The sequence below is a fragment of the Phyllobates terribilis genome, unplaced genomic scaffold, assembly GCF_046119375.1.
Source record: "Phyllobates terribilis strain yellow unplaced genomic scaffold, ASM4611937v1 Scaffold_2__4_contigs__length_985480577, whole genome shotgun sequence".
Lineage (NCBI taxonomy): Eukaryota > Metazoa > Chordata > Amphibia > Anura > Dendrobatidae > Phyllobates > Phyllobates terribilis.
This window is the reverse complement of record NW_027362762.1, coordinates 781281411-781294554: the sequence shown is the minus strand read 5'-3', so window position 1 is coordinate 781294554 and position 13144 is coordinate 781281411. Positions and strand designations below refer to the sequence as shown.

At 43.9% G+C, this 13144-nt stretch overlaps 1 protein-coding gene across 3 annotated transcripts in view; it reads right to left on the bottom strand.

The window, feature by feature from the left end:
• Window positions 1–12895, bottom strand: part of ASMTL (acetylserotonin O-methyltransferase like) — a 58768-nt gene extending 45873 nt beyond the window's left edge. The window contains exons 1-3 of one of the 3 annotated variants that reach the window (XM_073667361.1): window positions 12766–12895; window positions 8092–8213; window positions 3572–3703 (exon numbers count right to left, since the gene is read on the bottom strand). In XM_073667361.1, coding sequence (XP_073523462.1) covers window positions 3572–3703; window positions 8092–8184 — 225 coding nt within the window. In that variant the 5' untranslated portion in view covers window positions 8185–8213; window positions 12766–12895. Of the gene's footprint in view, window positions 1–3571; window positions 3704–8091; window positions 8214–8463; window positions 8615–12765 lie in introns of those variants that run through there. The other 2 variants (XM_073667363.1, XM_073667362.1) reach the window with 2 other exon arrangements.
• Between the last annotated feature and the right edge of the window lie 249 nt (window positions 12896–13144).

The window sequence follows — 13144 nt, the reverse complement described above, 5'->3', positions numbered from 1 at the left end:
CCACAATTGAATGTACACTGCTCAAAAAAATAAAGGGAACACTTAAACAACAGAATATAACTTCAAGTAAATCAAACTTCTGTGAAATCAAACAGTCCACTTAGGAAGCAACACTGATTGACAATCAATTTCACATGCTGTTGTGCAAATGGAATAGATAATAGGTGGAAATTATTGGCAATTATCAAGACACCCTCAATAAAGGAGTGGTTCTACAGGTGGGGACCACAGACCACATCTCAGTACCAATGCTTTCTGGCTGATGCTTTGGTCACTTTTGAATGTTGGTTGTGCTTTCACACTCGTGGTAGCATGAGACGGACTCTACAACCCACAGAAGTCGCTCAGGTAGTGCAGCTCATCCAGGATGGCACATCAATGTGAGCTGTGGCAAGAAGGTTTGCTGTGTCTGTCAGCGTAGTGTCCAGAGGCTGGAGGCGCTACCAGCAGACAGGCCAGTACACCAGGAGACGTGGAGGGGGCTGTAGGAGGGCAACAACCCAGCAGCAGGACCGCTACCTCCGCCTTTGTGCAAGGAGGAACAGGAGGAGCACTGTCAGAGCCCTGCAAAATGACCTCCAGCAGGCCACAAATGTGCATGTGTCTGCACAAACGGTTAGAAACCGACTCTAGGAGGGTGGTATGACGGCCCGACATCCACAGATGGGGGTTGTGCTCACAGCCCAACACCCTGCAGGACACTTTTCATTTGCCACAGAACACCAGGATTGGCAAAGTCGCCACTGGCGCCTTGTGCACTTCACAGATGAAAGCAGGTTCACACTGAGCACATGTGACAGATGTGACAGAGTCTGGAGACGCCGTGGAGAGCGATCTGTTGCCTGCAACATCCTTCAGCATGACCGGTTTGGTAGTGGGTCAGTAATGGTGTGGGGTGGAATTTCTTTTGAGGGCCGCACAGCCTTTCATGTTCTCGCCAGAGGTAGCCTGACTGTCATTAGGTACCGAGATGAGATCCTCAGACCCCTTGTGAGACCATATGCTGGTGCGGTTGGCTCTGGGTTCCTCCTAATGCAGGACAATGCCAGACCTCATGTGGCTGGAGTGTGTCAGCAGTTCCTGCAAGATGAAGGCATTGAAGCTATGGACTGGCCCGCCCGTTCCCAGACCGGAACCCGATTGAGCACATCTGGGACATCATGTCTTGCTCCATCCACCAACGTCACGTTGCACCACAGACTGTCCAGGAGTTGGCGGAGGATTTAGTCCAGGTCTGGGAGGAGATCCCACAGGAGACCATCCACAACCTCATCAGGAGCATGTCCAGGCGTTGTAGGGAGGTCATACAGGCACGTGGAGGCCACACAATACTTATCCTCATTTTGACTTGTTTTAAGGACATTACATCAAACTTGGATCAGCCTGTAGTGTGTTTTTTCACTTTCATTTTGGGGGTAACTCCAAATCCAGGCCTCCATTGTTAATAAATTTGATTTCCATTTATGATTTTTGTGTGATTTTGTTGTCAGCACATTCAGCTTTGTACAGAACAAAGTATTCAATGGGAATATTTCATTCATTCAGATCTAGGATGTGTTATTTCAGTGTTCCCTTTATTTTTTTGAGCAGTGTATTTAAATAAAATGTTCTTGTGCTGAGATAATCTTATAAATGTTCCCCTGTGTAATGGCTGTGTCTGACCGTGTATGGAACACGGTCTGACCATACCACATCTCCTGGCCAGGGGAGGAAGCAAAAAAGAGTATACAGATATTACAGCAGGGGCTTGCATCTGATTATTTTTTGAAGTAAAACATTGTTTAAAAACAGACACGGAAATGTTTTACCTCACAGAAAGAATCAGAAGTGATCCTGTGCTGTAATGTCTGTATACTCTTGCCTCCTCCCCCGCCCTGGAGATGTGGTATGATCAGACCGTGTTCCGTACAGGGTCAAACACAGCCATTACACAGGGGAACATTTATAAGATTATCTCAGCACAGGAACATTTTATTTAAAACACATCCAATTGAGGAACTTATTATTACTCCAAGATCTAGTGATTAAAATGAACTTTCGTTCATGGGAAAACCCCTTTAACCTCTTTACAGCCTGGGACGTATTAGTACGCACCAGGCTGTAACCCTCGGTTCAGCTCGAGCTCCGGCGCTGAGCCCACACTGGATCGGGCACGTCAGCTGATTCTTACAGCTGACATGTGCTAGCAACAGCCACGGGTGGAATCACGATCCACCCGCGGCTGTTAACATGTTAAATGCCGCTGTCAATCTCTGACAGCGGCATTTAACATCGCCGCGCTGGAAGCGCATCACTTACCCCGCCCATCGGTGACCCCGTCACGTGATTGCGCGTCACCGATGGGTGGGCATGACAACCCTGGGTGGGCATGACAACCCTGGGTCTGCAGCAGACTCCAGTGGTTGTCATGAGCTGATCGCTATGAGCGCCACCTAGTGGTCGGCGCTCATAGCACAGGAGCATTTTTGCTACATAGAGGTGATCGGCTGATCACCTCTATGTAGGAGAGGCGATCAGACAGTTGCTGCTTCTAGTCTCCTATGGAGACTATAGAAGCAAGCAAAAAGTGAAAAAAAAATGGTTTTAAAAATATTAAAAAAATATAAAAGTTTAAATCGCCCCATTCAAAATAAAACAATTAAAAAAAAAAAACCACATTTGATATTGCCGCGTTCAGAATCGCTTGATCTATCAATATAAAAAAAGAATTAATCCGATCAGTAAATGGCGTAACGAAAAAAAATTCTAAACGCCAGAATTCCGTTTTTTGGTCGCCGCAAAATTTGCAATAAAATGCAATACAGGGCGATCAAACCATCGAATCTACCCCAAAATGGTATCAAAAACTTCAGCTCGGTGCGCAAAAAATAAGCCCTCACCCGGCCCCAGATCCCGAAAAATGAAGACGCTACGGGTCTTGGAAAGTGGCGCCATTTTTTTTTTTTTTTAGCAAATTTTGGAATTTTTTTTCACCACTGAAATGAAAAAGAACCTGTACATGTTTAGTGTCTACGAACTCGTAATGACCTTGAGAATAATAATGGCAGGTCAGTTTTAGCATTCAGTGAATGTGATAATAAAAATTAAAAAAAAACATCTGTGGTATTGCACTTTTTTTTGCAATTTCACCGCACTTGGAATCTTTTTCCCGTACACGATATGGTAAAACCAGTAATATCGTTCAAAAGTACAACTCATCCCGCAAAAAATAATCCCTCACACGGCCATATTGACCAAAAAATAAAAACGCTATGGCTCTGGGAACAAGGGGAGCAAAAAACGAAAATGCAAAAACGGAAAATCCCAGGGTTGCGAAAGGGTTAAATATGGCAAACACCTAACTTAAGCTGCCAAGAGCATCTCCATTGTAGTCTATGTGGGGTATTTAGGCAGAATGGCTCTCTGACCGCACATATAAAACAGTTATATTTTCCATATCCTGATTGGTTATATTGAGCAACTCCTCCATTTTTCCTTTACACTGGATTCAATAAAATTCCTTGGTCATTATCACCATTATACAGGTCATGTGAAAATACACTTTAAGATTCCAATTGTGGTTCGGACTAACCACGTGCATTCTCCTGGCCACTTCCAAGGCCTTTTGTTTAGCGGTTTCAACCGCATATTCATATGGAGCAGAAAACAAGGACTTATCAAGGGTCTCTTTGAACCAAGATGGAACCACTTCAAAACGAAGGCCCTGCAATAAAAAAAAAAAAAATGTAAACACAAATTTTGAACACATGCGTTATGTCTAACCATTTAAGCTTCGGGGTCATACTTAAAAGGACATGGGCATCTTTGCACTGTTTCTGACACCACACTGCTCCTGGATGGTGTTTGTTCCCACCCTCCCTTCTCAAAGTGCTAAGGCTAACAAGAGGGAGGAAAGCATCCAAGTCTTCAGGGAAGGCAGATCACACAGGCAGTACATAGCAAGGAGTGCAAACACAGCATATGGGGATAGAGCCGTGCTGATGCTTGAGAGGGGGCAGCAGCTGCATCCTTGAGTCACAGCACTCACATCCAGCACCAATCACAGTGGGAGATAGCTAAACTCTAAAATTAGAAGCAAGTTGCTTTTTTCAGGACATTTAATGGGGAATATTCAGCAGAAAAAGTAAACACATGGGAACTGATTCATCAAGCTACTCCCCGTCCGCTGCCCTGGAGTAATAGGCCTCTCCCTATACACACACACAGGTAGAGACTTGTCAGTCATTGGCATTGGACAAGGAAACCACCTGGGGCCCGCCTGTCCGACTAGTCTCCAACACGGCTCGGTCCCCAGCGGCTTTTAGGTAGGTTTTTCTCTGAAATGCCGCTGTATGTAACTTATCTGGACTCCACATTCAAATGATATCTACTAGTGATAAGCACAAGTGTTCGTTACTGGAGTTTGCTTAGGGTACTCCGGTATGCACCAAGTGTCGCGGGAGCTCGAGTGACATGTTTGAGTCCCTGTGGTCGCATGTTTAGAGGCTGTTATACAGCTACAAAACATGCGGGGATTGCCCATGTTTGTCAGGCAATCCCTGCATGTTATATGACTGTCTAACAGCCACGAAACATGCGGCCACAGGGACTCGAACATGTCACTCGAGCTCCCGCGACACTCGGTGCATACCTGAGTACCCTAAGCAAACTCTAGTAACGAGCACTTGTGCTCATCACTAATATCTTGCTGTGTAATTGGCACCTGGAGATCCCATGTGAACATCCTTCTGGTAAAAAGAGTCAGGCTATGGGAACCCTTACAGCAATGTGGCAGATTTATGAATAATATCTAAAGTTTGCACAGTCTAAAAATTAGACTCACGATCTTTGTTTGAGATATGTTCTTGATTTATGTGCATACATATTTATGGCTTTTGTCTAAAAGTAAGAATTGGTATATTTTGGGGCCAATATTTATATCATGTGCAAAAAATATATTAAATTGAAAAAAAATGACACAAATGTAAAAAAACAACAAAACAAAAACAACCAAAACATCACATCAGGGCATTAGTGATACAGATAAGAAACTGAAAAACACTTATAAAATAAACTTATGATAACAAAAGTATTTTCCTGCACATGCAAGTAGGGCGAAGCAAGTGCACATAGATATATTTCCTAGAAAACAATGCCAGGATTCAAAGCGGCAGCTTGTGCAGTGAAATAGGTTTCCATTGAGCCACAAGCTGCGGTATTGTACGTGGCATTTTAACGTCTATATAATAATCTGACCATTTGAAACCTCACTAGTTTGGAAATGGTATAATTTTGGGCCATATTTTTGCAGCACATCTTGCAGAAAACTAGTCCTAAATATCACTCCGGAGCAGGACAGACTCTTGAGCTTTCAGGAACAACGTATCAAGCCTATGGAACAAAATGATCATAAATAGATCCAATCTAAAATACACCGATAAATGGAAGCACTTTTGTTCTTTTATACGCCCAACTTTTTTTTTTTTACTGCACGAATGCATCTAAAATAATAAAGAAGCCACTTTGCAAATTATTTTGAACTGTGTCTGCAGCTCCTATGCCGGCTTGCAGATCTCCGTGGTTACAGACTACAAACGTACAAAGTGTAGTCTGATCTTGCATTCATATAATACTCCATTTATCCTCCTAAACCTTTTTGCTTACGGAACTGAATGATTTTTGAACACTATTGTGAAACATTTCATCAGATGTCAGATATCCTGTCTGAATGAAAATGGAACATCTTGCCATGTATGATCACACACCTTCATAGAATCTGTATGTGAATGGACAAAAGACTAAACAATACACTAAGAGAGGTTTTCCCACGACTGCACAAACCCTGCATAATCAATACTGGGCCACAGAGAAAATAAAAATAGTATAGTCACCTCCCACAGCGGTGCTGGTGCTGCTGTTTCCGGTGGGTGACATGACATTGTGTCACATGACCACTGCATCCAATCAGCAGCCGTCACGCTTTCTTCAGAGCCTATCAGCAGCCACTAATTCACTGCAGCAGTCATGTGACACAACAGTGTCTCGTCACCCACTGGGCACAGCAGCACTGGCATCACTATGTGAGGGTAGTATAAAAGCTTTAGATTTTTCACGGGGTCCTATATTATGTAGTAGTGGACAACCCTTTGACAAATGCTCACAAATAACACACCCATTGTTCACCAATGTTGAGAGAGGACTAAGCCACTGCCAGTCCCCTCTAGCCACATGTCATGTCCCTTGGGAACATGTCCGATTCCTGACAGCAGACGTTAGTGTAGGTAATGAGTGCTACTACTGATAATATCACTTATATAATAATATATGGTAAATCACAGATAATATCTGAAGAACAATCTCAATTTCTGAAGTTAAGAGTTAGCATAAAAAAAAAAAAAAGTTTGAGTATTTTTTTCCCCCCAAGTATTCAAAGAAAACCAATTACAGATGATTGAGAGATATCAAGATGAAGTGTTGATAGAGCTAAATGTGCAGAATGAGATAAACACAGCAAAACAGAGAGAATAAGATTACAAGGATGACGCCTGAAGACAGCTGTAATTGGAAAAGCACGAATAACAAAACCGAGAAAGAGAAAAATGTTTTATAGGAATTGAATCAATCTTTCCGGAGATCTGCCAGGAAGTACAGACACAAGAATCACAGGAGCAATTGTAGAGATAGCGAGAATGGAGACATGTGGATGCGATAAACAAGGCAGTCCAGCCTGAAAACCGAGCCGGATGTCAGTGGTGGCCGGATGTCAGCGATCAACACTTAGGCCAGAGTCACATTAGTGTATAGCATTAGATGCAATATGCTAATGACACTTGGCTCAAACTCTGCTGTGAGTGTGAGCCGAGGGTCAGTGCTCTGATTCCCTGGCATGAGAAAATTGCAGCACAGGTGCGGAGGAGACGGAGAAAATAATTTCTCCATCTCCTCCATTGCCGGCGTCCGTGGTAATCGCACTGAACTCAAATGACATCATAGTGCAGTCCGATGTTTCACAAGCACCAATAGACTTGTATAGGTGAGTGCGGTCAGATTCTCGGATGCACTTGCAGCATGCTGTGATTGTCTTCTCATTTGGAATGAGAAAATAATCTCAGATGTGAGCTGCCCCATAGGTTAACATTAGGCCGAGTGCTATGCGATGTTTTATCGCAAAGAACTGGGCTGTGCTATCCGCTCATGTTACTCCGGCCTTAGGCTGAGACCCCAATTCCTGACCACCTTCAGCAGCAAGGAAGTTCAGGATAAGGTACTCTGAATTTTGGCATAACCTGTGGCTTTTCTCCTTTCTTTGGTCTCTTGGTAATCCGCATTCAATTTTCCACGCTCTCTTATCGCAGTTGGCCGGGATTACTAGGTGACCTAGTCCGCTGTCACCTGTCAGATGACCACCCTGACACCATAGCAGCTGCTAGATCAGCTTTCTTTATAATCATGGCTTATAGAAAGCACAAAACATCTTTGCTAAGTGACTTAGAAGGATTATTTTATAGGTAATCTGTCACCAAGGTTTTTGCCACCTAATCTGAGAGCCTAGACGTCCATGGTTATGACCACTCATATAGTGAGTTAGTTAGCAGCTAGTGGTCATAACCAAGGATACCAATGCTACTGCAATGACCTGCACAAGGGGTAAGCGACATGGCGAAACAGAAGAACAATACTACATTCCAATTAGAGGTATTTGGTAATATTTTTGTTACATCTACTATATATTGGGAAAGGATCGTTGAGGTCTTTAATCATCAGCGTTCGTAATGTTTAATTCACAAAAACTATTCTCTATTCACAAGACAGAGCATAATATACTGATTGCTGGGGGTCCGATCGCTGGGACCCCTGAAGCCAAAAAGTATTTGTTTGTTCACAGGAATAAAACATCTCACGCACTTAGCTTCCCTGATCTCCAATAATGGGAGTTAATTGCGTCTTTAGCACCAAATATATAGGGCCTAAGGCAGGATCACGGCCATGTGTATGAGAAGTATTACAATGCTAAACTTAATTTCTAATGACTTCCTATAAAAAAAAAATAGGTACAGGCTTACTGTGTGCAAGGTCATTCGTCGGATGTATACATGTATGCCCAATTCTTACCACGTTGGAAAGTATTTCTTGCCTCCGAGGAGATGCGCTGGCTAGCACAACCCTCTTCCCGGCCAGTTTAGAAATGAATGGATTCAACAGCATTTTTCTTCTGTATACGGAGAACTTTACTCCTAAATAAAAGAATCAAACATGGAATTAATACAAAATGATCCGAAACAACAAAAAAACGACGTAATATATAATGTCGCAAATAACCAAATCTTGTGGATGTGAAAAACATCAATGATGGAAATTATTCCTTACAGACCAACGATGCATTGATGCAGAAAGTATCCAACCAAGATGCTGATCGATTCCCGCTTTACAGATATAATTGGAAGTACAAAGGATATGAATCCAACTCAAAACAAAATGTATTACCGTCAATCCATTTTCAGCCCATAGAAAAAAGCCCTGAAGCCGCCTGCAAACTACAGCGGGTCTGGTCCTTTAATTTCCTGGGGCGAGCAGATAAATGCAGGTTGGTGACACAACCGCTCTATAGTTTAGCAATCTAGATTAGACTTTGATCAGGTCTTTTTTGGAGAATCTGATGCCTGGCCAGAAAAAAAAGGACTGAAAAAGTCTAATGCAACCGCAATCCAAACACAGACATATTAACCACTGCCATAGGCAGCCATCTGCATGGAAACATTCACTGACACTTGAACTCACTTGGCAAATACACCAATTTACCCAGCAGCCGGTTAAGTAATAGATAACTTGGCACAAGAAGTCACCAGACAATAATCCATTAAGTCACAGAGGGGGAATGGAAAAGACCAACATAGAAAAGCCCTATCAGAAAGCAGCGATGTCTACGCCGGGGCAGCCGGACTACCACAGGGAAAAAGTCACATTATATGCATTTATATTTGGTTGTACGTTTAACCAGAATAGAATCTGCTCCTACTAAGAAGCTCAGAGGGGTTCCTCCATCACTGGTAACAGAAAGCAGAGGGACCTCACTGATCATTACGGGGGCCGTCTGGATTCCGTTTTGCATCAGCTTTTAGAACACAGGGGGTTCTGTATGATACAAAACGTATTCCTCCATTCTAAATACGCACATATAACCCCAGGATCCCATAATAATCCCTGGGGTCTCAGCTTCTATTTGAATCAGTAATGAAAAAGGATCAGTTTATCACATTATTTAATTTGTCTGTTCCAAAAAATAAAAGTAGGAACTTAGCCTTAAAGGGAATCTGGCAGCAGATTTTTGCTACCTAATCTGAGAGCAGCAGCATAATATAGGGGCAGAGACCCAGATTCCAGCAATGTGTCACTTACCAGGCTGATTGGTGTACTTTTTATAAAATCTGCCTATATTTTTAATCCTGCATCACTGCAAAAATCACAGATCTCCCTTGCCCCAAAAGTACAAACCCCTCTGAAGTGCGCCAGGGTGGCAGCATGTGATGAGTGGTGCAACCTATTCCCGACTAGTCCAACCAGGCCGTCAACCACAGGGCGACCAAGCAAAACATGTCGGCGGTGATGAGCATCAACTGGTTTAAAACCAATGTTGTCGGCAGCACGCTCCAGTGTAAACAGGTGACGTGCTGCCGAGAACACGATATTCTATGGGCACAGAACGATGGGATTAACCGGTCGGTTTGTATGTAGTGATTGGTGTTTTTAGCCACACTCAAAAATGAGCTAAAGAAGCCAACGATCTTGAAAATAGAAAGGGTACATTGTATTAACATCAGAAATATGGATCCTAGCTGACTGAATCACAACCAACAAGGAGAGCAGAGAGGCTCAAAGAGGCACATAACACCACACATGAAACTGCCGATATTACGCCGGAGACATCAAGGAACAACATGTTCCAACAATCCCCAAAAAAACATCTACAATTGCGGACACGGCCAACACTGCCACACAAATGCCAAACACCATATTACACTCAAGGAATGAACTAGAAAAACTAGTGATATTAGAATAAAAAACTACATTGTATTAAAATCAGGGGTATAGATTAGGCTAACTAGCAGAAAAACAACCAGGAATAAAGTGTGGTTGTTTTTTGGAGGACATGATACTACATCCAAATACACCGACTCTGCGATGGAAACACTAAAGAACAACATGTCCCAGCAGTCCCAGAAAAACACCCATCAATACAGATATGGTGAACATGGAGAGCAATGCAACCCAAATACCATACATGTTCACCGTATCCATATTGATGGACGGTTGGCATTTGTGTTGCACTGTTGGCCGTGTCCGCAATTGTAGATTTTTTGGGATTGTTGGGACATGTTGTTCCTTGGTGTCTCCGGCGTGATAGGCAGTTTTGTGTGTGGTGTTATGTGCCTCTTTGAGCCTCTCTGCTCTCCTTGTTGGTTGTGATTCAGTCAGCTAGGATCCATATTTCCGTTTAATACAATGCACCCTTTCTATTTTTCAAGATCGTTGGCTTCTTTAGCTCATTTTTGGAGCGTGGCAGGGTGTTTGTTTTTCTTTAGCATCCAGTTGTGTGGTTTTTGGGCTGATGTTAGGTGGTTCTTTGTTTCCCCGCGGTAGTTTTGGGGGTTTTTTAGTTTCCATTTTAACATATCTATGTCATCCATATTAGCTTACAACACCATGTACTCACATTATGTGTATGCGAACACCTGACACTTTGCCTCAGTATTGGTTAATTAATCACCTAGTCAATGGACATTGTTCTGTAAGATATATAGCAGCATTTATGTGTTACCTCTGATATCCTATGGCTAAGGCTTAGTGCCCACAATGCAGAAATGAAGCAGAAATTTTCCTGAGCATTTCAGCATCTACTTGGCAGAAAACGCATGCATTTTTTTCAAATGCGTTTTTGATACGTTTTTAATGCGTTTTTGCAAGCGTATTTGCCATGCGTTTTTCCAATGCATTGTATAGGCAAATACGCATGCAGAAACGCACAAGAATTCTTTATGTCCGTATTTTTTCTGTGAGTAAAATCCGCGCAGAAAAAATCCTGACCATGTGCACAGAACTTGCAGAATGTCATAGGAAGTCATGGGATAAGGTATGCAATGCGTTTCTGGAGCGTTTCCGCGCTGCAAATCCGCACCAAAAAACGCATCGTGGGCACACAGCCTAAGGCTATGTTCACACTTGTTGTGTTTTGCTGCATATTTTGCAGCAGATTTTTATGCTAATTTTCAGCTGCGCCCAGCAGTACCAGCAAAGTGTATGAGAGACCAGAATTCTCTGTTCACGCGTTGCTTTTTGCGTATTTTATGCCTTGCTTGCGTATTTGGAAAATAAAGCGTGTCACTTCTTTCAGCGTTTCTGCAGCAGAAAATGCACCTGCGTATTTGCTGCGTTTTTTACCCATGGGAAGTAATGAGTGGTCAAAAATACGAAGCAAATACGCATGTCTTTTTTACGCAGCTGTTTTTCTGCCAGAGAAAAGTTAGCAGCAGAAAAAAAACGTGTGTGAACATAGCCTAAGGCTATGTGCCCACGTTGCGGACCTGAAGCATATTTTTTACGCTTCTCCCTGGCGGGAAAATCGCATGCGGATATTACATGCGGTTTTCCCGCCAGGTAGAAGCGTTTGTGAGGCGTCTTTGCATGCATTTCCGCATGCGGGTTATCAAGCACTTCTCCAAGCATCACTTGGAAAAGTGCTTGACAACTTGTTCAGAATGGTAAAAAATAAAAAAATAAACTTTATACTCACCTTCTGATGCATTCTCTGCCCCGTCCGGAGTCTTGAGCGGCTCACGCTGTTGTGTGCAGGACCTGCGGTGACGTCATTGAGTCATGTGGTGGGTCACATGACTCAATGACGTGGCAGGTCCTTCAGACAACAGCGCGACGGAGGGAAAACATCAGAAGATAAGTATAAACTTTATTTTATTCTTTTTTTTACAGGTTCTTTGGTACCCAGGTCTGGAGGAGAGTCTCCTCTCCTCCAGACCTGGGTACCATCCGCACATTGATTCCGCAGCGCTTCCGCAAAATTAATGAACATGCTGCGGATTTTTGACTGCAGCATATACGCTGCGGAAAAATCCGCAGCATGGGCATTGACATTGCGGAATGCCATTGGGGACCATGGGGTGCGGATCTACATGCGTTTTTCAAGCGTTTACGCTGCGGAAATTCCGCAGCATATACGTTTGCAAAACGCTACGTGGGCGCACAGCCTAAGGGTGCGCTCCGCAGCTGAAACGCGTCAGGTTCTCCTGAGGTGTCTGAGTTTTACCGGTTTTCTTGTATATGTCCAGGTGGGATGTGCCGGTTCTACTCTTTTCTCTCCCTCATTTATGGTCTGTGTTTAATTGCCTGGATCGCACCGACCGAGCAAACGGCGTAAAATATCATCGCACCTGACAAACCGCCGCTCTGCTCCATCTGCAGACTGCACCTTATTACCAGCCTCAGTCCACAGGTATAAGCTGCTCTGCTTAATGCACCAGCGCTGGTAACATGACAGCCCCCCAGAGCTCCATCACTGGCACACGTCACTCCACAGGCAGCAGTGGGAATCCACCACATGGCTGCACGTGTCTACTTACTTCTATGGGATTTCAGACAGTAATGTATCTATACGCAGTGCTGGTACTCCTACTGTGCTGTCCACATTGGGCATATATTGCACTATACACGACTGGGTGTCGCAGCAATGAGCACATGCAGTGAGCTGCACTACTGTCGCGATACAACACGATATACCTGGCGCACGATCCTTACAGCTGTTCCGGGCAGTACCGGCCGCCGACCGTTCAGTACAAGGACCTTAATGACGTCACATCAGTCATGTGACAGCGATGGCCGTGTACCACGTGACCGCTCACGGAAGACTCGCAGCGCACGGAGGAGCGGGACACTCAAATTAGAGAAGGCTCTATGTGTGTGAGTGGCGTGAGCTGGGAAGCTGTCAGTCATGTGCGACGTGAGGGGAAATCGAGCTCGTCCTGTGCGCACCCTGTATGCTGGGCGGCTATGGAGACAGCTCCTTTCTTCCGTACACATGTAGTTGTTAATGTGTGCTTACACAACCGCACCACCAGGGGGCACACTGATAAAATAGAGGCCCCCTCGCTCACCTATA